Genomic DNA, 25426 nt, shown 5'->3' with positions numbered 1-25426 from the left:
TTGGCCTGAGAAATGCTTGGCTTCAGGAGCTTTGGAGATGGGAGAAGCAGACCAAAGAGAACAGAGGCTTCTCTTCTTGCCTGGCCAGCATAGAAGCACTGTACACTGGCTCCCTCTCTCCCCTGCCAGCATGTTGCATGCTTCCCCTCCTGCAAAGCCAGGATAGAAATGGGGTGCTCTGGACCAGGGGAGCTCCCCATTTCTCATTATTCAGCACACTCCACTGCTTTGGTTTATACTGGCTGCCCAGGAGCACAAGAGTCCGCCTGACCCACCAGGGCAAATAGAATCCAGCCCCTTCACGCGACCCACCCAACATCAAAGCTCCCCTTCAGGGGTATTGATCTTTGAGGGGGCTGATCTCTTAAATCTGCATAAAATTGCATATGACAAAAACAAGAGTCTAAAGAACAAAGTTCCCTTTGTTTTTAAATGCACCACGCAGGGTGTTGTTGCAGCTGGGATCAACTTAAAAAAGACACCACCCCTTTTAAGGAGAATAGAATGCCTGTTCTAAGATGAATTCTAAAATGCATATCAATATAATACCTTTACTAGGCCAATCAAGAGATCATAAAAATGTGCAAACTTTTCAGCTTCCCAGGTCTCTCTATCAGATAATGCAAAATTATTAATGCAGGGGGAATGGGGAGGGGAAAACCCTGGCTTGATGGTGAAGTCACAAGCGGGCCTGTTCGGAAGACACCTTAAACCCTGTTGGTTAAGGCTTTTGGTTAAGCAGCAGGGTTTAAGGTGTCTTGTGCGATACATTTCGCTAAACTCTGCTCACTCACTAACCACAGTCGGACTGTCTGCAGCAGGGTTAGCGGCTCTAACCGTGGCTTAAAGTGTTGTGTGCGACAGCACGGCTTGTGGTTAGCGCTAACTCCAGAGAACCACAGTTTCGCTCACCACAGAGCTTGAAGTGTCGTCTGAACAGGCCCAGTATCTGCATGGGCCAAGACGACGTGGGGGAGGAGACATCTGTAGGCCCTGCGCGTGATAGGATGGACACCAGGTTGGACCTGGAGCTGCCCCTGGGATCTCTGGGAACAAGAAAGAGAAAAAATAATAATGTTGGATCCGCCATTTTGAAATGATGATGGTGCTTAAAAACATTTTTTTTAAAAATCAGCCTGATTAATTGGGGACAGCTTTTTAGGGAATATTTTTTTCCCATTGGTTAATCTAATTGATTGATTGACTAAACATTGCAGCCCTATGGAGAACCCATTGTGAGAAATGTGACTGGTCCCCCCTCTGCCCCTTGCCCCAACTTGAAAAACGAAGCAGGTAGTAAACCGCTCTTGTGAAGGTGCCAAACTAGCCTCTTTGGGCAGGTGTGTTTTGTGTGCCTGAAGCAGTTTCTAGAGAAGGTAGAGCTGTTCCCTGACTTCTACCCTTTTCCAGCCTGGTTGTTTTTGTCTTTTATTTATTGTATTTATTTCATATTTATCCTGCCCTCCCTCCAAGATATTCAGCTTGTCGCTCCTCTTATCTTCCCTCTGTTTTCCTCAAAACAATTCTGTAAGGGAGCTTAGGCTGAGAGAAATTGGCTCAAGGACACCCAGTGAGCTTCATGGCTGAGTAAGATTTTGAACCCGGGTTTCTCTAGCCCCAGTCCGACACTTTCACCATATGTCTTAACCTTCAGAAAGTAAACTACAGACATATCCATGCTGTTCTTCATATTCCAGTTGATATAACACAGATGTTGGTGTGCCTCGCTTCTTAACCCTAGTTCAGCCTTCCCCCCCACCTGGCGCCCTCCAGCTGTGTTGGACTACAACGCCCATAATCCCCAGCCAGCACACCCACACTGGCTGGGGAGTATGGGAGTTGTAGTTCGGCATAACTGGAGAGCGCCAGATTAGGGGGAAGACTGGCCTGATTGATTTGGTTCCTGGCTGGTTAGTTAGATGAGTTCCTCACCCCAGGAGCATCTAAAAAGCTCTGCCCGGGTCATCTTGCTTTACAGCATGCGTCTGTAACATTCTGACATGCCTGAGCCCTTGGGAGGTCATGTTAGATGAAGATGCTGTAAAGCAGGGTTAGGAAACCTGTGTCCCTCCAGACGTTGCTGGGCTCCGACTCCCAGCAGCCTCAGTCAACATGGTCAGTAGATGATGAGATGTTGTAGTCCAATGACATCTTCAGGGGCCCATTTCTCCCATGCCTCCTGCGAAGTGTGGACAGGGATCATCCAGTTTATTTATACATACATATACCCTGTGTTTGAGATGAAATTGGGTCCAAAACTAGCTTACTATTCAAACTACTCATAGAGTTATCATTTTAATAGATACAATTGGTAGCATGTGTGCTTTGAGTCTTCTTGTCCCTCCCAGCTGATGCCATAGTCTAGTTTCCAGGCTCTTCCCTCCAGAAAGTGGGCGCAGAAGGAGCTGTAGACAGACTTGAAGGCTGGCTGATGGTAACGATGCCAGGCTACCGAAGCAACCCCTCCGTTGCTCTGCACAGCCTTTTGGTCCCTAGCAGTTGAACAACTTACAACATTTGTCATGTAATTGGGATGTCTGCAGGAGATTCGTGGTGTCTGTGCATGTTAGATAGCTTGACCCATTGGCCCAGGATGGCAGGAGCTGGGCTGGAACCACAGGCTATCTAATTTGGCATTGGTCTGCTCTCACACAAAGATTTCTGGCTCACTCTGAAAACAGCCTTCAGGCTGCCAAGTTCAAATTACTGCTCCCCCCGCAAGCCAAGCAGGGTTTCCCCTTCTGCATTTTAAATGCGGCCGAGAGGTTCTTATGATGGCTCTATTAGAACAGCACATTCGAAACTGCGAAAGGGATGTGTCTTTGGGCCAAACTAGCTGTTTATAAGAGACGTGGGGCATGTCTACACCAGGTGATATTCTGGGGATTGTGCCGGCATCATCCTTGTGCATCCATTTCCCCGGGATATTGCCATACCCTTTCTTTGAGGCTTTTCCCGTGGTCCTGGGATGATCCCAAAGACTGCAGGTGGTGTGGCCACCCATCCCGGCTTCTTCCCTCTTCTCCGTGGGGGTCATCAGAGGGAAGGATCTAGGATGGGAAGAGTCCATGGCCATCAGGGGTAGGGTGTGGAGCAGGGTTGGGGCTTTCCCACCCCAACTTTTTCGCTGGAGCGCATGCGCACTCCAGCTCCTCTTCTTTAAAAAGAATATATGGCAGGCACAACATCCTCCTTCCTCCCTGGACGTCGTGCGCCACGTGTGAACGCAGGGGGAGGATCCCACGATCAGCATTTCGCGAGATCCTCCCCCCTCCCTCCCGGAACACCGGGAGGTGTAGACATGCCCATGGCGTCTCTTTTGTAAAGTATCTAATAAAAATAACGTTAAGTGGCCCCAATGGTGCTTTGAGTCACCCTAACATTTATCAGCCAAGGATGTGCGGAGATGCAGTCCATGGTGCTTTCACATCACATCTTGTTTGTACTAGACACGGCCAGAAAGAAAGAGCAAAGAGAGATGGTGGGGCAGCAGCTGTCTTATAATGGCTCTTTTTGCCCTGTGTTGTGTGGAGCACATGTGTTAATCCGAATTACAGCACGTTTTACACAACAAAGAAGCCGGCCCCCCCAACCTTGGTTTTGCAAAATGTATACATTTTAGGCTGTGTGCTTTTCCCATGCTTTTAAGCACCTGTTGCCAGAAAAAAGATAGTAATAGTACAATAGGAGTGATAACACTCAACCACAAAGGTACTAAGAAAGTTTTATAGACGAATAATTCAAAAGATACCACAAATGTACAAAAGACAGGCATATTTACAAGATGTTCATCAAACATTCATAATGAAGCCTGCGATAAGTTGGCATCCATTAAACATTCATGACAATAATCAATGATCTCATAAATATGCGTCTAATAAATAATTTCATAAAGCGTCTAATAAACAGTAGTCCGGTACAAGTTCTGTTTCGAGAATTCTTCGTCAGTAGGACGCAACTGGTTCACAAAAGGAGCCACGGCTATACATTTAGAGTGGAACCCTCCAAGGTTTATCACCATATCATTTTCACGTATTCAAGCCAGAGCATTATCTGACGGCTTGAATACGTGAAAATGATGTGGTGATAAACCTTGGAGGGTTCCACTCTAAATGTATAGCCGCGGCTCAGAATCCAATATAAACTTCTCCTGTTAACCTTCAAAGCGTTTCACGGTCTAGCTCCTTCCTATCTCTCCTCTCTCATCTCACACTATTGCCCCGCTCGTGCTCTTCGCTCCTCTGATGCCATGTTTCTCGCCTGCCCAAGGGCCTCTACTTCCCTTGCTCGGCTTCGTCCATTTTCTTCTGCTGCCCCTTACGCCTGGAACGCTCTTCCAGAACATTTGAGAACTACAAGTTCAATCGCAGCTTTTAAAGCTCAACTAAAAACTTTTCTTTTTCCTAAAGCTTTTAAAACTTGATGTTGTGCGGACTTTATACTGTTAGTTTTACCCTACCCTGTGCCTGCTTACCCTACCCTGTGCCTGTTTGCATTCTCTTCCCCTCCTTATTGTTTTACTATGATTTTATTAGATTGTAAGCCTATGCGGCAGGGTCTTGCTGTTTACTGTTTTACTCTGTACAGCACCATGTACATTGATGGTGCTATATAAATAAATAAATAATAATAATAATAATAATAATAATAATAATAATAATAATAATAATTCTCGAAACTGAACTTGTACCAGACTACTGTTTATTAGATACTTTATGAAATTATTTATTAGACGCATATTTATGAGATCATTGATTATTGTCATGAATGTTTAATGGATGCCAACTTATTGCAGGCTCCATTATGAATGTTTGATGAACATCTTGTAATTGTTATCTATATGCCTGTCTTTTGTACATTTGTGATATCTTTTGAATTATTCGTCTATAAAACTTTCTTAGTACCTTTGTGGTTGAGTGTTATCACTCCTATTGTACTATTGTTATTTTCAACCACAGCCTTCTATTTTACTTTAGCCAGAAAAAAGATGCCAATATTTTCAAACACAGCAAGTGCCAATAATTAATAAGAGACAAATAAATATGTCAAGATAACTCAAGAGTAAGATGGAATATATGGTTAGAATGAGTTCAGTGGGGCAGTTACTCCCTTTGTTAAACAATTTTGCTGGGTGATTGAGTGAGTAGATTAAAAAATGTCAAGAATTAATATTTGGGAGTGGGAAAAACAGCAAAAATAACTCGAGAGCAAATACTGAATATAGAAATTAAATTAAATAGAGAATTGTCTCCCCCCTCTCCTGTTGAAAGATAGAATATACGCGTTTCTGGAACCATGGAAATTGCCAGCAATGATTAATATTTGGGAGGGGGGGGAAATCCCAAACAAAACATTTTGAGCACCTCCATACACCATTAGAGATCTTTCTGAGAAAATAATGTTCCCGTTTCTAATGCAGAAGGGGTTATTTGTAGTACTATTTTTAATTGCAAAGCTGTAACTTAGTCATATTTTGATTGCGCTTTGCGTAAGGTAGGAAAAAACATCCTAGATCCATAATATCCATAATGAATGTGGCCTTCCCAATTCCTTTCTACGGTTGATCAAAGTTTCCTGTTTGGCAAGAGCCATCTGGTCTAATTTTTCTACTTTCCCCTCATTTTCAGTAAAAGCAATCCGTGCAGAAAGTCACTTTGTGGATGCTGCTCAGGAAACTCTAGGTACCACGGGAATTGCTTCGCACTGAACTAATCCAAAGCTGCACGGCTCATCCTCTCTTTTTCTGTCTCTTCCTTTCCCCTACTCCCTTCTGTTCTGATCACTCATCTGCTTAATAGAGGTGCTCAATGAGCTAATGCAAAGGAAGACCCTGTGTCATGCCCTTTCATGGAAAACAGACATTGGCAGCTTTCTTGACTTCCCAGATAGACAAAATAGAGAAATGGTGGAAGGGGAGGCCATTTGAAATGTGTCATCTTGCGTAGCTAGAGTCTTTCTTAGCAAGCTAAAGACCAATGGCAATTAAAAGGATATGAATATTATCGGGGATATGAATACTATCCTAGAAAATATAGATACTGGAATCATTGGAATTAAATTGGGAATTCCGCAGTTTAATATTGATATTAGAAGTTGGAAATGCGTGTGTTGACCTGCATTGCAGGTCTACCGGAACATGGTTCCTTTAGATGTCACTGAATAGTTCTAGTGAATGGACTTCTCCTTTACGGATCTGGTTTGGCGGCATTTGAAAACAAGCCTGGCTCTTCTAGCACTTCTACTACGCAGCCACAGACGACTAATCTTCAACCCATTTTAGCTACAGGTCCTTCTTCAGTGGATGTATGCATAACTGCAGTTACTATTGAACAAGGTTTGGGCGCTGTGAGGAAACTAAACTCACTGAATCACAGATTCCAGTTCATGCATCATCTCTTACTCAGCTGACTCTGTGACAGTTAAATCAGCTTCAAAGACTTTGCAGTGATGTGGGTTTCCTGACACAGCAGTCTTGACGCTTCTGAGGAACTGGCAGCTTCCTTCAAAATGGTCAGAACTGACCCTGGTTTGTCTTTGAACCCTCCACACTATTTTTTTTTAAAAAATCAAACCCTTAGGTCCCTTAGGTACACCATATGATTACGAAATTACTAATTCTTCCCTTTGCATGCTTTGAATGGTAGACACTTGGGCCACAGCTAGACCTAAGGTTTATCCTGGGATCATCCAGGGTTCGCCCCTGCCTGAGCACTGGATCCCCTGTGTGTCACCCAGATGAACAGGTTTGACCCCTGGAAGATCCAGGGATAAACCTTAGGTCTAGCTATGGCCTTGGTTTGTTTTTTTCCAGTTAAGTGTGGACTTGCTAGTGCAAGGATGGGTTAGAATGCCACAGAATGCTTGCAAAATGTGATGGATGCATGTCAATTTTTGGAATCCAATTTAACTCCTAAAGTCATCAATCTTTTGTTTCAAAAGTGTCAAAGATCTGACTTTTAAATTAAGTACCCAAACATGTATAGCTCTTTCCTTTTTTTTTTTTAAAATACTAGCAGGAGGGAAGAGATTACATTAGGAAGACAAGGTTATGTTCACAAGGTTATGTTCACAAATCCCACCTCTAAGTGGATGTATTTTATTTATTTATTTATTTATTTGTTACATTTTTATACCGCCCAATAGCCGAAGCTCTCTGGGCGGTTCACAAAAATTAAAACCATAATAAAACAACCAACATGTTAAAAGCACAAATACAAAATACAGTATAAAAAGCACAACCAGGATAAAACCACGCAGCAAAATTGATATAAAATTAAAATACAGAGTTAAAACAGTAAAATTTTAATTTAAGTTAAAATTAAGTGTTAAAATACTGAGAGAATAAAAAGGTCTTCAGCATGAGAAAATGATGCATGCCCTAAGGCGTCATTGTAGCGTGTTCTTGGGCTAGCTGGATGCGGGAGCTGTAGAATCCTGAATTCTAATTCTCACCAGGTGTTTTATGCCAGATCTCACCTTCCCGTTGAGACGTCTTCTCTTGGCAAAGCAGGATGGCCAAGACTACTGGAAGTCTGATGGCTGCTTCCAACATGGCGACACCATTTCCAAAATGGCTGTGGGCCTATCCACCATTATTATTCTCAAGCGTGAGTGTCGTCACCTGAGCACCCTAAGTAATTTCTGACATGGGGGCAGTAAAATAAACCCCCTTCTCCACCCAGTGGCACCTCATGCTCTAATCCCTCAAAGGCAACTGGAAGTGATTCTCTGATCTTAAAGATGGCATTTTAAGGGATAAGGAAGACGCCCCCAAAGTGTAGATTAAAAATCTTCCAGATCTGTCTTAACTTCAGTGCTCCTTTCCTACTATGTACTGGTTATAGCTAGTAGTGTGTAAACATACTATCTTTCTCCTGGTTTTGTGGGCTCAGGTTCCACCCCTAAACCACCAGTTGCGTTCATTCGAGGCAGAATATAGTCTGGTTTTGAATTTCAAGCATGTGCACCATCTGCCTTCTTCTTTCACTGAGGTCTGCGTCATAAGCGTTTGTCTGTTTGTACTAGAAATAGTGGGCCTTAAGCTTTTGGACAGTGGAGGTATGTCAATTATTTCCCGGTATTTTGCTTCCATCTTTGGAAAATGCGCTCTCACAAATCCATGAGCTCAGAGCAGTGACAAATGTTTACTTTCCGAAGGGACTTACATGGTGCTTAGCGCAGTTTTGAATGCTGTATGATCATTAGCAGTTTTCCTGCTGTACCTTGGAATACATGATAAAATGGTGGTGTTTGAAAGAGTGACAATAAAATGTGGCCGTAGGCTTGTACATTGAAAGAATTCATTAGTCCTACTCCTAAAAGGAAGTCAATGGTGTTAGCAGTTATTAGGAACAAGTAGAAAATGTAGATAATGTTTTTTAACTGCTCTAAAACGCAAGCAAAATCTGGAAAACCCCTTGATGAAGTGATAGGAACATAAGGAAAGAAACAAAATGTCCCATGAGCTGCTGTACAGAGAGATGCAGTCCTTAGAGAGAGACTTGGGCCATAGCTAGACCTAAGGTTTATCCCTGGATTGTCCAGGGGTCAAACCTGTTCATCTAAGGCCACAGCTAGACCTAAGGTTTATCCTGGGATCATCCAGGGTTCGCCCCTGCCTGAGAACTGGATCCCCTGTGTGTCACCTAGATGAACAGGTTTGACCCTTGGACGATCCAGGGATAAACCTTAGGTCTAGCTACAACCTAGGTGACACACAGGAGATCCAGTGCTCAGGCAGGGGCGAACCCTGGATGATCCCAGGATAAACCTTAGGTCTAGCTGTGGCCTTGGTAAGAAAGTAAAATCCAAAGCACCCATTATTTTTTGTTATGTAAGGGTTGCAGAACTAAGAGTAAAATACTTTTGCTTCATGCTCCATTATAGGCTGTGCATCATTTTAATGAAATTTTCAGGAGCAAATGTTGAATTTATAAAACCAGCTATGTGTTACAAAGGGGGGAGGGGGGAGCGAATACAATATAGGAATGCATTTTTTTATCTGGCTGTTTCAACGTCTGCGGTAAAGTATTCATTAGCTCTAATAAGGTATTGGTAGGTTTTAGTCACTTTCGTATTTAATGGGGCACCATTTTCATATTTGGTTTCGAGTATCAACACACTATAACTGATCCTGCATAGGTTTCTACACCTTTCACATGAACCCAACAACTTCACACCAGAGCACAAACCCATCTTCACCTATCAACCTAAGTTGTTGGTGTCTCCGTATCCGCTCTCAGAGACAGTGTGCTTCACCTTGTTTAGATGGAACCATGGTCCTGAATCCGCTGCAAATGCTTGCCACTTCCCCCCTCTCCTGACCAGTTTAGTTAGCCTTCCCAATGGCATCGTACCCTGCTGAAATTTGCCTGCATGCTACTGCTAATTAACTTGGAAAACAGTTGTCTGGCTGAAGGAACCTTAACGTAGCAGTGGGTCTGGCTCTATCGTTAACGACTTGTTCGTTTTCTATGAAGCCAATTGCTTTGGAAAACATCCCACCTTCTCTTCATTCAGGCTTTCACAGATTGCATAGGAGTGCATCTGCAGTTCCACATTATTAATGTTCGATTTTATTTTTAAAAGGTGTAAGTACCATTGTGTATTTCATCCTAGCCTAATACGTAGTTTACTTTCCCATGTCCTCTGTTGAGTTCAGGGATATAACAGGCTGATATGCCAGTATTGATAGAGGTTTGTCATCCTCAATAGATCAAGTGGGTCAGTTCTGCCCTGCTAAGCTGTTTCTGCGTCTGAAATACTGACTGCCATCTCTGCTTTGGAGTTTGCTGCTGTAGGTAGATCTATGCAGGTTGAAATTTATTTAGGAAGGAGCCTCTAATTACCTCTCTTGGCTTATCCTATCCACATTTGATAAGAACATAAGAACGTAAGACGTGCCATGTTGGATCAGACCAAAGGTCCATCTAGTCCAGCACTCTGTTCACACAGTGGCCAACCAGCCATTGGCCAGGGACCAACAAAGCAGGACATGGTGCAACAGCATCCTCCCACCCAAGTTCCCCAGCCACTGGAGCACACAGGCTTACTGCCTCGGATACTGGAGGTTGCACATAACCATCAGAGCTAGTAGCCATTGATAGCCTTCTCCTCCTCCAGGAATTTATCCAACCCCCTTTTAAAGCCATCCAAATTGGTGGCCATCACTGCATCTTGTGGTAGTGAATTCCTATCTCACCCCCTCTCCATATTGGTTCTCTCTCAGTTTTAGGTCACAACACCTGCACAAACTTGAGATATGATATGGCAGCAGCCTGGTGGACATTGCATGCCATCTTAAATATCCTGTTACGCAGGATTTTCTGCAGTGATCATGCAGCACATCCAGTTTCCAAAGTTGACATAGCCTTGGGACTTCAGCCTCCACTAGTTCTCCACTTGTCTGCATGCCCTCCCATTGTCCCTTGCAAAAGAATGTTTGCTCTCCCTAAGGTGCCTCAACTCCTCCCCACAACCTGCCCCCGGAAGTATTCTTATGGGATGCTTCTGTCTGCAGCTGCCACTGCTTTACCCTCCACTAGTGAAACCATCTGAGAGTTGTTTAGGAATCCCATCAGGACCCTAATTTCCTCTCCACTCCCAATATTGCTAAGGAGTCTCCAGGGATCAGCACAGCCTTGGAAGATCCTTTCCTGGTTGTATTCCAAGCTTCTATATGGCCCTCCTTGACAATGGTTAGGAAAGCGTATTTAGCAGGGGACATAGCACAGTGGTCTTTTACATGCAAAAGGACCCATGTTTAATCCCTACAGTGGTCTTTTACATGCAAAAGGTCTCATGTTTAATCCCTACAGTGGTCTTTTACATGCAAAAGGACCCATGTTTAATCCCTACAGTGGTCTTTTACATGCAAAAGGACCCATGTTTAATCCCTACAGTGGTCTTTTACATGCAAAAGGTCTCATGTTTAATCCCTGGCAATGCTGTTGCAGAAGACCTTCAGTGAAAGTCAAAGCAGACAATAATTGGCTTCATCAGTGATGGGGAATTTGTGGCTGTCCAGATGCTGTTGGACTCTAGCTCTCATTAGACCCAGCCAGCATGGCCAACAGCCAACCATGATGGAAGCTGGAGTCCAACTGTCTATCTAGCTCCAGGTTGAGATAGACTAATGGCCTAATGCAGCCTTCATTTGAAATAAGTATCCAGCAAGTGACCCAACTCTTAGTACAATTCTTCTGTGGTGTGAGGAAGCTCTGATCCTAGGAAACCTTATACCAGGCTCAACTATTTATTTAGCCTAGCATTGTCTACTTTGACTAGCAGCAGTGCTCCAGGGCAAAGTGATTTTTCATGATCCATTTAGCTGGAGAAGCCAGGAATTGAACCTGGGACCTTCTGCTCACAAAGCACATCCCATTGAGCTGTGGTCCCTGCCCCTTGTTCTGGACTTGGACTTCCTTTAATGAAAGCAATAGCGATAACAATAACAGTTCTGTAGCATTAACAGCAATAGCAATAACAGCAGTTCTGGTTCTTCTTTATGGACAAGTCATGTGAAATCTTCCCCACCTAACCAGATTTCTCTCTGTATGAAATGTTTGATGTTTTCCAGTGCAAACGTGAATGTGTAAAACTATCTGCCTCTTCTTTAACACAAGTTACATGTAACACAGAGATGCACACAACAGAGCTCTAATAGTGGGTGGTGTTTTTTTTGAGAAAAGCAGCTGTGGGAATGGAAAATTTAGATTTGAGAAGTTGCAGAGTGGTGGTGGTGTCTAACATTTTCCCTGCCCACCACCTCTCTGGTCTAGATCACTCTCCTCCTAGGTTTTCCCACCATGGGACACGAGCACACACACACACACATTACATTGCAGGAGGAATACAGCTGGGAGGACCTAGAGCAGAAAATGCTGGCGGAAACACTTAAGTGTCCTCATACAAAACAAAAAGAAAGAAATAACAAAAGAAATTTCATGCTGGGCTACACCACTGGGCCACCAGTCTGTCTTACATCACTGATCATTCAGAAACCACTTAGAAGAATAGAAGGAGGATGACAAAGTTTGACCCAGAAACCTCAGTTGCATTGAGCTACTACAGACCACGTGCCGTGGCCTCAGAGCTCTTCTTTCGGGCGTAGAAGAAAATATTGGGGCATTAATCTAGTACTGAATGGAACAAAAAAAGTGGACTGAATTAACACAGGGTACAACATCAGCAACTGTGATTGGCAAGCAACATGAAACCTCTAGATTTGGAAAGCCTGGGTAAATGATGAAAGCTTGACCACCTGCTTTTTCCTCGTCAACAAAGAAACATTCTCTCCGCGCTGCACTTCTGGCATGAACTTAGGTTCAAGCACAGGGGAGCCTCCATTTTTAGATCTGGGCCCTATCCTGGCCCCAACAAAGAGGGTGCGTTAGCATTTCCCATAATCTCTCATTCATCTTAATTCTCAGGTGGAGGGTATAGCCCTGTCAGTTAATATTCAGAAATGAAGTAGGAGAAACCTGGCCCAGAAAGTCCCCAGAGAGTGCAGCTGTGTAGCCTCACACTTCCCGCTTAATTTTGTGACCGTGCACTTAGGCAGTGAGACCACTTTTTATACGTAAGAAAATATATATCTGATATTGAGGTAAAAATACATTGGCAGATGTTTGGGGGAGGGGTAGAAAGACAAGGCAATGTATCGAATAGTGGATGAAAACAAATGTTCACTAATACTTGTACAAAAGTCCTAAATGACCATTTTTAGAAGCTTACAAAATGTTCTTGAATCAAGTACCACAGGGGTTGGGTACATGTGGCTCTCCAGTTGTTGGCCTGGAACTCCCATCAGATCTACCTAGTATAGTCAGTGGTGAGGGATGATGGAGTTGCCGTCCAACAACTTCTAGAGGGTCACACATTCCCCATCCCTGTGGTAAGGTGAAGACTCCCAATAGGAATGTATCTATGAAATGTTCTCCAAGGTGGCCGCCTCCATTCCGACTATGATACATCACTTTGCGTTGTGGGTAGTGAAGCCACCGGAAAATGGACGCTCTGTTTCCTTCCCCCACTTCAGACAAGTGGGTGAGAAAGCAGGAAGGTTTTGAGCCTTCTGTCCACACCATATTAGTTGGGTTGCTTGATCCAGGTTCTCTAGACTAGGATGGTTTATGACAGGTATATCTTGGAGAAATGGTTTATGACAGGTATATCTTGGAGATTCTTTCTTCGCTATCCCCATCTAAGGACAGGAATCCAGGCCCAGAACAGGAGTAGTTGGTCCTAACACCCATTCCCCTGCGTACAGCTGCCTTGTTCCAATGCTTTTCACCAAAACGACCCCCTCAGTGCTTTCCATGTGCACTCAACAATATCTCACATTCCAAAAACCACTTTCTGTTTACATGCTCATTCCTCATTTTTCTCCTCGATTAACGACCCCCACCTCATCTTCATCCATCACCATGGAAACCTTCCCTGAAACGCCTTTTTGAGCCGATTTAGTGTTAAGAGCCACATCTCACTGCCGCTGCTTCTACCGCTGCTGCTTTGAAAGACAATTGATTTTTGAATGGCTGAAGGGGAGCCGCCATGGTGTTTTTGGAGTGACTTCCCCTTCCTGCTTGTCTCCTCTCTCTTTCTCTCTCTCTCTCTCTCTCTCTCTTTTTTTTTTTGGTCTTGTTTCGATTTGTCTTTGTGCACAGTCAAAAGGTCAGCTTGAAAGATCGTGTCTTCTCCAGCCCCCGAGGTGCAGCCACGAAAGGTAAAGGTTCTCCTCAGGCTCCGGGCCTCCGAAGATCCCCCAGCGCAGACCAGAGCATCGAAGACAGCCCAAGCAAAGTTCCCAAGAGCTGGAGCTTTGGAGACCGTAGCCGAGCCCGGCAGGCTTTCCGTATCAAGGGAGCCTCGTCTCGTCAGAATTCAGAAGGTGAGGCAGCTTGCGGGGGCAGGGGATGCCTCTGATTTCCCCCAGGCGCCTTCAATTGGAGGCTCTGACCATTGTTGGCCTTATCACGAGACAATGCTGAAGTCGGAAGGTTGGCCAGCAGACACCCAGGCCATTGCTAGACTAAGGTTTAGCCCGGTGTGAGGCCCGGGTTCCCTGCTGTGCGTGCAGATGATGCACAGGGGATCCCGGGGTCAGGCCGGGCTAAACCGTCCCTTGACCTGGGATAACTGGATCCACTTTTGGGCCGGTTTTTCCCACGGTCCCGGCCTTAGGTCGGGCTGAGGCCGGAACCGCGGGCATGTGGACCATTCTGCCGCTTTTCCTGGCTACCGCACTTACGTGTGAGTAGCTGGGAAAAGCGGCGGATGGGCCACAGCGCTCCTGCCCCCCCGTCCCCTAATTTCCCCCACCTCCCCTGGCCTTCGATCCCCCCCCATGTCCCCACCTGCTATTTGCCGCCGATGTCCCCAGCCTCTGTGTGCTGCCGCTGATGAGGACGATGTCCCCAGCCGACGTTTCCTGCTGTCGTCATGTCCCCTGGCCTGCAGGCATCACAGGCTGGGGGACAGACAGGCTGGGGGACAGGCACGCGGCCGCTTTAAGGCGGGGGGGGGGGAAATGGAGGACGCTACGGGGCTTCCCTCGGCCCCGTCACGCCTCAGGTGTAGACGGGGCCAACAGCCCCGCTACTTTTAGCACGGCCTGGCCCCTCCTCACCGCCGGATTCGATGGTAGGTCTAGCAAGGCCCACTGTTATGGTCTTCAAGGAACTAGGGAAGGCTCTTTAGTTTGTTTATTTATTTATTTATTTATTTATTACATTTCTATACCGCCCGAAGCTCTCTGGGCGGTTCACAAAAATTAAAACCGTGAAGGACATAATAAAACAACCAACAATCTGAAAACACAAATACAAAATACAGTATAAAAAGCACAACCAGGATAAAACCGCGCAGCAGAAGTTGATATAAGATTAAAATACAGAATTAAAACAGTAAACTTTAAATGTAAGTTAAAATTAGTTGTTAAAATACTGAGAGAATAAAAAGGTCTTCAGCTGGCGACGAAAGGAGCACAGTGTAGGCGCCAGGCAGACCAGATCTGACTGTGTTTTCATCGGGGAGTTTAAAGGCTGCTTCTGTTTTTCGTAAGATGCTGCTATTCTGTTCTCATCCTTTTAAAATGTAGTTGTTTAAATGGCGGGATTTTATATTTTATTGTAAGTCATCCTGTGGAGCTTTTAAAGCCAGGAGGAGGAATATAAATTTTAATAAAAACTAAGTAAATGTTGTCTTAACCAAGCTTAGAGAGAGAAGCAAAATGGATAGCCAAGCACAAACATACTTGCCTTTTCTATATTTCTTGCATCTTAAGAACATAAGAACTTCAGTAGTGCCCTGATGCTGGATCAGTCCAAGGGTCCATCTAGTCCAGCACTCTGTTCACACAGTAGACTACCAGCTGTCGGCCAGGGACCAACAAAGCAGGACATGGTGCAACAGCACCCCCTACCCATGTTCCCCAGCAACTGGTGCACACAGGCTTACTGCCTCGGATACTGGAGATAGCACCCAACCATCAGGGCTAGTAGCCATTGATAGCCTTTGCCTCCAGGAACTTATCCAACCCCCTTTTAAAGCCATCTAGATTGGTGGCCGTCACTCCTCCCATATGTACCTGCCCGGACCCTAAGGTCATCCTCGGGGGTCCTTCTCCGTGAGCCCCTGCCAAAGGAAGTGAGGCAGGTGGCTACCAGAAGGAGGGCCTTCTCTGCTACGGCACCTCGGCTGTGGAATGAGCTCCCTAAGGAGGTTCGCTTGGCACTTACATTATATGCTTTTAGACGCCAGGTGAAGACCTTTTTATTCTCCCAGCATTTTAACAGTCTATCAATAAATTTTAACTTGGTGTTTTAAATGTGTAATTTTGCATTGCTGCTGTTTTGATCTGGTTGAGCTTTTATATTGCATTTTGTACTATGGTTTTATACTGTTGTTTTTATACTTTGAATGTTTTTAATTTTTGTGAACCGCCCAGAGAGCTCCGGCTATTGGACGGTATAGAAATGTAATAAATAAATAAATAAATACATACATCTTGTAGTGAGTTCCATAATTTAACTATGTGCTGTGTGAAGAAGTTCTTCCTTTTATTTGTCCTGGATCTCCCACCAATCAGTTTCATGGGATGTCGCCGGGTTCTTCTGGGAATCTTATGTTCCTGGTCTTTCTGCAGCAATAAGAGGTGTACTAATTATGCTCCTTCCTTCCTTCCTTCCTTCCTTCCTTCCTTCCTTCCTTCCTTCCTTCCTTCCTCAGAAGCATGCCTTCCTGGAGAAGATATGGCTGATGCTGACAACAAAAGTTGCAACTGCGAATTTGTGACAGAAGATCTGACACCAGGCCTTAAAGTCAGCATCAGGGCAGTATGGTAAGGGAGGACTGTGTACATGGGGCACGGGGGTTGGACTGTGATAATGGGCCTGTTCAGATGACACGCTAAGCCATGGTTAGGCCACTAACCCTTTTGCAGCAAATGGTTAGTGAGCGTGTTTCAACCATGGTTATGTAGCCACCATGGTTAGGAATGGTTCACACGACACGCTAAGTCATGGTTCTCACGACATGCTAAGCCATAACGTTTAGCTCAAAATGCTTAGCGTGTTGTCTGAACAGGGTCAATGTTGAACACGCAGTGCTGAATCACACTGGGAACTCCACTGCTACTCCCAGGACTGTGAAAGGCTCTCTGTTGTCTTTAAAATCCAGCTGGGTTTGTCTTAGAGAATCGAGTTTGTCTTGTATTGTATGAGGCAAATCCGGATTTAATCTGCTTTTGTGGTTCCTTCCACCTGGTAAGGTTTGCTTCTTATCATAAGAACTGGCAGACCGTTTTACACAGTGGGATGAGAAGTGTAAATTGGGAAACTTCACATTTTGTGGAAGTAGTGGTTGTACAGCTGCATATCAGTTATTTCCTGTATACTGTATGTACGCAATGCAAGGGTTCATGATTGGTGCATGGTATTTGCAGCATGTATAGAGCTGCACTGGCAACCTCTTTTACAGCAGCGGAGGTGGTACAGAGATCGGAGATCTGCGAAGCAATTTGACAACTGCAGTGCGGGTGGGGAGTATTTGTGTGGAAAAGAAATTACGATACTGGGAGAGTAGGTATGGACACAGATAAAAGGTGATAGACGTTGGGACACCCCTATTGCAAGTTTCTGCTTGTCTCTCTGCCCCTTTTCTACCATAGTGTCATGAGATTTCTGGTTTCCAAGCGGAAGTTCAAGGAGAGCTTGCGTCCCTACGATGTAATGGACGTCATCGAGCAGTACTCAGCAGGACATCTGGATATGCTTTCCAGGATCAAAAATCTCCAGTCCAGGCAAGAGTCTCCCCTCTTTCAACATTCTTCTGCTGCCCACTGGGCAAATGTTACGACTCATGGGTGCTCTTATTCACAGTCACCGCCTAACATAGTTCTCACCTCCAGGAAACACTGGGTTTTGTGAATAATGATTGTTCGTATCCAGATTGTCACTACTAGGTGTGCATTGTAGAGCATGCGACTCCGACTGGCCCTTTAGATCTCATTTTCGTCCGTGGGTATGACCGGCAGTGAGTCTCTCCACCCCATATCTGCTTCATTGTTTCAAGGTAGCAACCCTGCAGGGAAGAAGAGCTGCATACTCTGGTCAGCGTTAGGGTGATTTCAAGAGTAATGTTTCATAGAATCATAGAATAGCAGAGTTGGAAGGGGCCTACAAGGCCATCGAGTCCAACCCCCCACTCAATGCAGGAATCCATCCTAAAGCATCCCTGACAGATGGTTGTCCAGCTGCCTCTTGAAGGCCTCTAGTGTGGGAGAGCCCACAACCTCCCTAGGTAACTGATTCCATTGTCGTACTGCTCTAACAGTCAGGAAGTTTCTTTATAAAGACAGCCAAAAAAGGCCTCAAAAGGGAGAGAGAAAAGAGATTTTAAAAATGTATTTCTCTCCAGTTGCAAAATTATTATTTTCCCGTTAAGAAAATTTGAATCCAAGCTTATGGGCTGCATCCAGAAATAGTCCTATTTAGAGTAGACCCCTTGAAATGAATTGGGTTTAAGTTAGGCCTAATCTACACCAAACAGGATATGTCATTATGAAAGTGGTATATAAAAGGCAGGAGCCACACCAAGCAGGATATAGCTCTATAAAAGCAGTATGAAACCGGTACATGGTATGTGTCAGTGGGCCCCAACTGTTGTCAGTGCACTTCAGTACCACTATAATTTATTTATTACCTTTTTATATACCGCCCAATAGCCGAAGCTCTCTGGGCGGTTCACAAAAATTAAAACCATAATAAAACAACCAGCAGTCTAAAAATACAAATACAAAATACAGTATAAAAAGCACAACCAGGATAAAAACCACGCAGCAGAAATTGATATAAGATTAAAATACAGAATTAGAACAGTAAAATTTAAATTTAAGTTAAAATTAAGTGTTAAAATACTGAGAGAATAAAAAGGTCTTCAGCTGGCGACGAAAGGAGTACAGTGTAGGTGCCAGGCAGTTGTGCAATATCCTGCTTGGTGTGGCTATAAAGTAGTAGTGTGGTTCCTGCCTTTTATATACCACTTTCATACCACTTTCATAGTGCAATATCTTGCTTGGTGTTGATTAGGCCTTAGACTAAGGCCGTAGCTAGACCTAAGGTTTATCCCTGGATCATCCAGGGGTCAAACCTGTTCATCTAGATGACACACAGGGGATCCAGTGCTCAGGCAGGGGCGAACCCTGGATGATCCCAGGATAAACCTTAGGTCTAGCTGTGGCCTATCAATGAATGCAACCCAATGAAACCGAGAAAAGCCTTTTGGAATTGCAAATTTTAAGGAAATGCATTTTTGTTTTGCTACTGTTTCAAAACTGCTACCTTTGATTTGGGTCAGCAGAGGTATCTCCTCTGATAAACAATACTCTTCTGTAGCAAGGCATTCCAATTTTTTTCGTGTTAAGTGTATCTTATGGAATCCTGCCTTTATCCCTTCTCCTGTCTCCCAGGAGTCTTCTAACAGTCTGTTCTTGAATTGATCTTAAGTTAATTTTCAGACTTTTGATTTTGCAAAATGTTTCTTGCGAACAGGTGAGAATTGTAGTAGAGTGTCATCATTGAAGAGACTGTAGGATGGAAGAGAAGCTTAACTCGATAAACTTTCTTTTGAATATCAGGCTTCTTATCTCTAGGGGTGCTTCCCGATGAGGCTTTTGTCATGTGACCACTCTGCATTGTTCATGGAAATTTTATAGGGAGTCCAGATGATGACATCTTCATCTTGTAACACTCCCATGTTTTCCCACCACTTTCCCCATCTTTTTTCTCATTACGCAAAAAAAAAAAAATACATTGAGGAGGAAAAGGTGGAAGAGCTGCACAGTTTCTTTTGATTGGTAGCATCCTAGGTAAACTATAGAAGGAGGCTCCTTTCAGCCAAACTGACGTTTTGTAGCGTTCCCTGATTCTGCGAAGGCTCTGCTTTTTTCTTGCTCTGAGATAGCTGAACCAAAGAAAGAAAACAACATATTTTGCTCGCGTATTTGGATGCATAGTGTGTAGGTGGGGTGGAACATAGGGTGACCCTATGAAAAGGAGGACAGGGCTCCTGTATCTTTAACAGTTGTATTGAAAAGGAAATTTCAGCAGGTGTCATTTGTATATATGGGGAATCTGGTGAAATTCCCTCTTCATCACACCAGTTAAAGCTGCAGATGCCCTGCCCTCTTTTAAATCTAGTCTCTCTAGTATAGCTCCTGCAGCTTTCACTGCTGTGATGAAGAGGGAATTTCACCAGGTTCTCCATATATACAAACGACACCTGCTGAAATTCCCTTTTCTATGCAACTGTTAAAGATACAGGAGCCCCGTCCTCCTTTTCATATGGTCACCCTAGTGGGACAGAATAAGATTCTACTAATTTGAAAGGTAAAAGTTCATTCTTTCGGTTGCATCAGTGCAAGGAGAACATGGCACAGTCTCTTTTTTTGCTAGGATCTAAGGACCATTTACAGTTCTGCTTAGTGCCCTACGTGCTGTGACCTTGAATCCATGGGAAGAGGAGACTGGTTAGTAAAGATTAGGGCTGTGCACCGCCTCGGGTCCGAATCGGAAGTGGATCGGGGTGATTCGGACCCTCCCTAACCGGATCTGAACTGGTTCAGGCGAACTCCAAGGCGACCCGAAGCCAAAGCCAATTGACTCCGAAGCTTTGGGTCACTTCGGCGCTTCGGAGGCGGCCCCACCCCCCACCAGTCTCCTTGTCTGCCTCTGCTGTCCACTGCTGTCCACCGTCGCCCTTGCGTCCGGTGGCTTCCACTGCCGCTGACGCATAATGTCTTAATTTTGTAAACCACCCAGAGAGCTTCAGCTATGGGGCGGTATAGAAACGCAATAAATCAATCAATAAATAAGACAGGAAGTAGGTGGTGGCGGTCAGCAAAGCAGGGAAGGGGGGAGAGGGGCTTACCTGGTGCCTCTGCCATTCATGGCAGCGGACGGCGGAGGCTCCAGGTAAGTGGGGATAGTCTTCTGTGTGCCGGCTGCGCAGCCCAAAAACCTAGAAAACTCCAGAGTCGCCTCGGAGGGTCTGAATCTCGCCTCGGCTTCGGTGCCGAAGCAGGTCGACAACCCCCGAGGCAGCCCCGAGGTGGATCAGGGCTGCTTCGGGGGCTCCGGATTGGCCTCCGAGGCGGATCGGGGTGGTGGTGTCCCTGCACAGCCCTAGTAAAGATGGAAAACTCTGGCAATGCCTACGAATCCTCAAGTCTCTTGTAGGTGCTAAATTGCCCGCCGAAGACTGGAGGAATGCTTCATGCATTGCATGCATGTAAACAAGTGTTTATCAAATTACCAACAGCTAAGCCACTTGGCAGGCTGGTTGTATGATTCGTTCCACCAAACGGTGAGGGAAATTACCACAGTTCTGCACCTGACGAGAAAGACGGGGAAGCAGGAGAGGGCAAATTTGTCTTCGCCACTTGGCAGGACGCTGTGTACTATGGTATGTTACCACATGAAAAGTAATTGAATTTGAGCTGTGTCTTAAACAACGTATTACAGGTTGTTTTGTGTTTTTGTTTCGTTTTAAACCACCATCAGCCTAGGCGGGTTGCCATCTTGACCGGAGGAGGGGTAGCCTTCCTTGCTTATCACTTTTGCAGCTCAAAAATCACTTTCCCCATGCTGGTTGTTTTGCCTTGGGTAAAAGAACTGGGACCCTTGTCCCTTTCCTCGCCCTGGTGATTGTACATGTCTGATAAAGTTATCAAGACCATGCGTGCGCTTTTAAAAGTAGCTCCTGGAGAGCAATTTTGAGCTCAAAAATGTCTGGAAGGGAAAGAATTCAGACCCTTCAAGATCACACCTTGCTTAAGCCGAATCTAGAGTTTTTATGTGGTAGAACGAAACACAGAACTCCATGTAAATGGTGGTTTGAGCTTGATACTATTTGCAATAGGCTTCAATTTCTGCTGTCAGAGAACAATGTCATAATTTTGGGAGGTGTTCATATGCAATTCCTCCTTCACCACTCATACCTATTGCTGCTTTTGTGAAGTGTACCATAACATGGGTTTTTTGGGGGGTGTTCCCCCCCCCGTTTTTTGTTTAATATACCTTGTTTCTGTCTCTTGTCCCATTCCATTCATGGGTGTGTTTGTCTCCTTCAAAGCTTGTGTTACCCAAACCAGCTGAGAATGTGTGCCATGTATTGTGTCAGTAAGGAGTCTACATTTCCAATGGAATATTCCCAGAAATGTTCCAGCTTGTGTAGCATGTGTTGTTTATTCATTGCAGAGCAGCTACCCTTTTGAACAGAAGAAGGGCTATACCATTATTGCTTAAAAATTCTGCATTCGTTCAGTCAGTTGGTAAAATTTGGTGTGCTCCCAAATGATCAAGTTATATGATTACTGCCTTCTGTTCTGAGCAGAATATAATCTTCGACTCTGTTCTCTTTCTCCCTGTCATTGATTTTTTTAAAGTTGTTTTCTCTCTCTGTCTGCAACTTTCCAACCAACTTTTCCCCCCAACATGTTGCTTCATTATTGCGTTTTGCTGGTGTCTTTTTTCTTCTCATTTATTTTCGCCAGGATAGATATGATTGTGGGTCCCCCGCCCCCTTCAACTCCCCGGCATAAGAAGTATTCAACCAAAGGATCACCCCAATACTCGCCTAGGTTAGGATTTGCCAAAATGCCTCCTTTTTCTGAATCTTTCATTTGCTTCCTGTCAAACTCTTTTCATGCCACGTTAAATGACAGCATTTGTCACATGCTGCTGACGCATATTGCACCGAATGGCTTGCTCTTCTGGATGTGCTTCAACTTTTACTTTTAGAGACACCAAAGTGGTCCTTCACAGCAGTGCAAACTTGGAAATGGCCAGAGGGCACTTACCCGACCATTCATTTTCCTTTGATGGAACCATTCAAGACACTCTCAGCTTTTATGCTTGGAATGGTAAAATCATTGCATTGTGTTGCTGAAATTTCAGTCTCCGTGATAAAGCTTTTATAACAGTGAGAGCCATTTCCTTCTAATGGAGAGGACAAACCTTTGCTCAGAAATGTTTGCAGTGATGCTGAAATACTTGTAGCAGGCTTTTAACTAACCAAAGTCCCAAAGTTTATACACTGAGGCCTGGTTCAGACAACACGCTAAGCCATGCTGCTTAACCACAAAATGGTTCCGTTAACCATTTTGTGGTTAAGCAGCATGGTTTAGCGTGTTGTGTGAACCAGGCCAGAGAGAGGCTGAGTTTTAGCAGCTCCAAGGTATGTGTGGAGATCCATGTGCAGATCTATAGACCTCATTCTCTTTTGTGTTTTCCATCATAAAAGAGAAATCACTCTTCATATGGACCTTTGGATCATACCTATTATGGTTTTTGAATGATGTTCCTGGGTTCATTAGGTTAGAATAGGTTCTTCTATGAGAAGGTTACTCATGGAAGACAATCTTTCCTGAAAGAGAGCTTGCCCACAACTTCCAGTCATCCCATACAATCTGGAGATGTAGCGGAGTTAGGGTGAGCATATGGAAAGGAGGGCAGGGCTCCTGTATCTTTAACAGTTGTATAGAAAAGGGAATTTCAGCAAGTGTCATTTGTATGCACGCAGCACCTGGTGAAATTCCCTCTTCATAACAACAGTTAAAGCTGCAGGAGCTATGCTAGAGTGACCAGATACAAAAGAGGGCAGGGGTCCTGCAGCTTTAACTGTTGTGATGAAGACGGAATTTCACCAGGTGCTGCATGCTTACAAATGAGACCTGCTGAAATTCCCTTTTCAATACAACTGTTTAAGATACAGGAGCCCTGTCCTCCTTTCCATATGGTCACCCTAGTGCAGTGGTTCTCAACCTTCCTAATGCCACGACCCTTTAATACAGTTCCTCATGTTGTGGTGACCCCCAACCATAAAATTATTTTCGTTCTTCTCTACACAATCCATTGTCATGGGATGGTTTGCTATAATACATAACAATAGCTTTAATACAAAAGATGATACAAAAGACGATACAGTCAATACAGTTTCCTAAGACTATTGGAAATATGTGTTTTCCAATGGTCTTAGGCGACCCCTGTGAAAGGGTCGTTCGACCCCCAAAGGGGTCCCGACCCACAGGTTGAGAACCGCTGCCCTAGTGGAGTGTTGAGTGAGATTCTAGGATGCACTTGCATTTCACATGGGGGTAATGATGAGTTCTAATGGTGCTATCATTTTACAAGAACCGAGTATGCTTTACAAAACATAACCCAGCATTCCTCTGGCAATCAATATGGAAAGTTTCCCCGAACGTAGAAAAATTGAAAATCGTCATACTACAAAAAGCCTGCTGCTGTTCTCACTTGCTACTAATTAATAACATCTCGCCACTGTGTAGATTAGAAGTAGGCTTCCACAGTATTAAGCGCAGTAATTTCTCTGATACCATCAAAGCTTTGTGAACCACAGTCACCATAATGCAAGTTAAGAACATGCCACATTTCACAACCATGGCCTTTGACTGTCTCAGGCCTTACCTAGACTAGGCTATATCCCAGGGTAAACCCCAGGATCGTCCTTGTGCATCCACATGACACACAGGGGATCTCAGGATCAGGGAGAGATCATCCCTCCCTTGCCCTGGGATATCACCCTCCCCCTTGGGCCCACTTTTTCCATACTCACGCAGAGCCAGGAGCCGCGCATTGGGTGCAGCGGTCTTCAGGAGCGCTGTGCCCATCAGGGTTAGGGTGTGGGGAGTGGGGAAACCAAATTGAATTTAAAAAACCACTAGCCTTCAGCGCACGAGCATTTGCGCACTGCCATTGCTTTAATAATTTTAAAAATGGCGGGTGCAACGCCTCTCTTCCTGAGGTCGTCACGCCTTACGTGTAAATGGGGGAGAGATCTCGCATTAATCACAATGTGAGATGTCCCCTCCTCTGTCCCGTAACAAAAGGTAGGTCTAGCTAAGGCCTCAGCAGAAGAGCCATCAGCAACTGATCTAGTGGTATGTAACAACAGTAATCAAGATGACACATAGGAAGAGCCAGATGGTTGACTAGGGTGACCATATGAAAAGGAGGACAGGGCTTCTGTATCTTTAACAGTTGCATAGAAAAGGGAATTTCAGCAGGTGTCATTTGTATATATGGAGAACCTGGTGAAATTTCCTCTCCATCACAACAGTTAAAGCTGCAGGAGCTATATTAGAGTAACCATTTTAAAAGAGGGCAGCTTTAACTGTTGTGATGGAGAGGGAATTTCACCAGGTTCTCCATATATACAAATGACACCTGCAGAAATTCCCTTTTCAATACCACTGTTAAAGATACAGGAGCCCTGTCCTCCTTTCCATATGGTCACCCTATGGTTGACCAGTAATAGCAAACCAGTTTAAAGTACTTTAGCATCCCCTAAGTTGCAGATAGGGTTATGGGAGTTCTGAGGAGTGATATAATCCATCCATCCATCCATATCTGCTTCCAGCTTGTCTCATATTTACTGAATTCATACTCCATAACGTTTGCTGTCAGGTACCATTTACACTGGGTGATATGTTAACTCAGCATCTGAGTTCATAGAGGAATACATTACGCAACAAGATTGTTTCAGTGAGTAAAGCATAAAAGGCATAAAAGTTTATTAATTACATTTTTATACTGCCCATTAGCTGAGGCTCTCTGGGCAGTGCACAATTAAAACCATAACATAAAACAAGTTTCCAAATAAATTTAAAACGTTAAAAGATTTTTTTTTTTTTTAAAAAGGGCAATATAAAACCAGATAAGTTACAGTCCAGGGAAAGCCTGTGTGAAAAGGTATTTTTCAGGTGGCGTTCAAAGGATGTTAAGTTTTCCGCCTCCTGAACCACATGAGGGAGGGTTTCCCAGAGGGGGGGTGCCGCCCACTTTACCTTTCCGACTGTACACTGAACACTTCTTAGTTATACACCTAAAGCATGCAATGTGTGAAT

General features: G+C 44.5%; 1 protein-coding gene across 3 annotated transcripts in view; it reads left to right on the top strand.

The window, feature by feature from the left end:
* KCNQ2 (potassium voltage-gated channel subfamily Q member 2) overlaps positions 1-25426 on the top strand; it is a 153558-nt gene that overhangs the window by 111116 nt on the left and 17016 nt on the right. The window contains exons 12-15 of one of the 3 annotated variants that reach the window (XM_063147104.1): positions 13668-13891; positions 16231-16342; positions 17171-17302; positions 22055-22141. In XM_063147104.1, the coding sequence (XP_063003174.1) occupies positions 13668-13891; positions 16231-16342; positions 17171-17302; positions 22055-22141 (555 nt within the window). The remainder of the gene's footprint in view (positions 1-13667; positions 13892-16230; positions 16343-17170; positions 17303-22054; positions 22142-25426) is intronic. The other 2 variants (XM_063147113.1, XM_063147123.1) reach the window with 2 other exon arrangements.

Source organism: Elgaria multicarinata, chromosome 1 (genome assembly GCF_023053635.1).
Source record: "Elgaria multicarinata webbii isolate HBS135686 ecotype San Diego chromosome 1, rElgMul1.1.pri, whole genome shotgun sequence".
NCBI lineage: Eukaryota > Metazoa > Chordata > Lepidosauria > Squamata > Anguidae > Elgaria > Elgaria multicarinata.
This window is presented reverse-complemented; position numbering and strand designations above follow the sequence as displayed.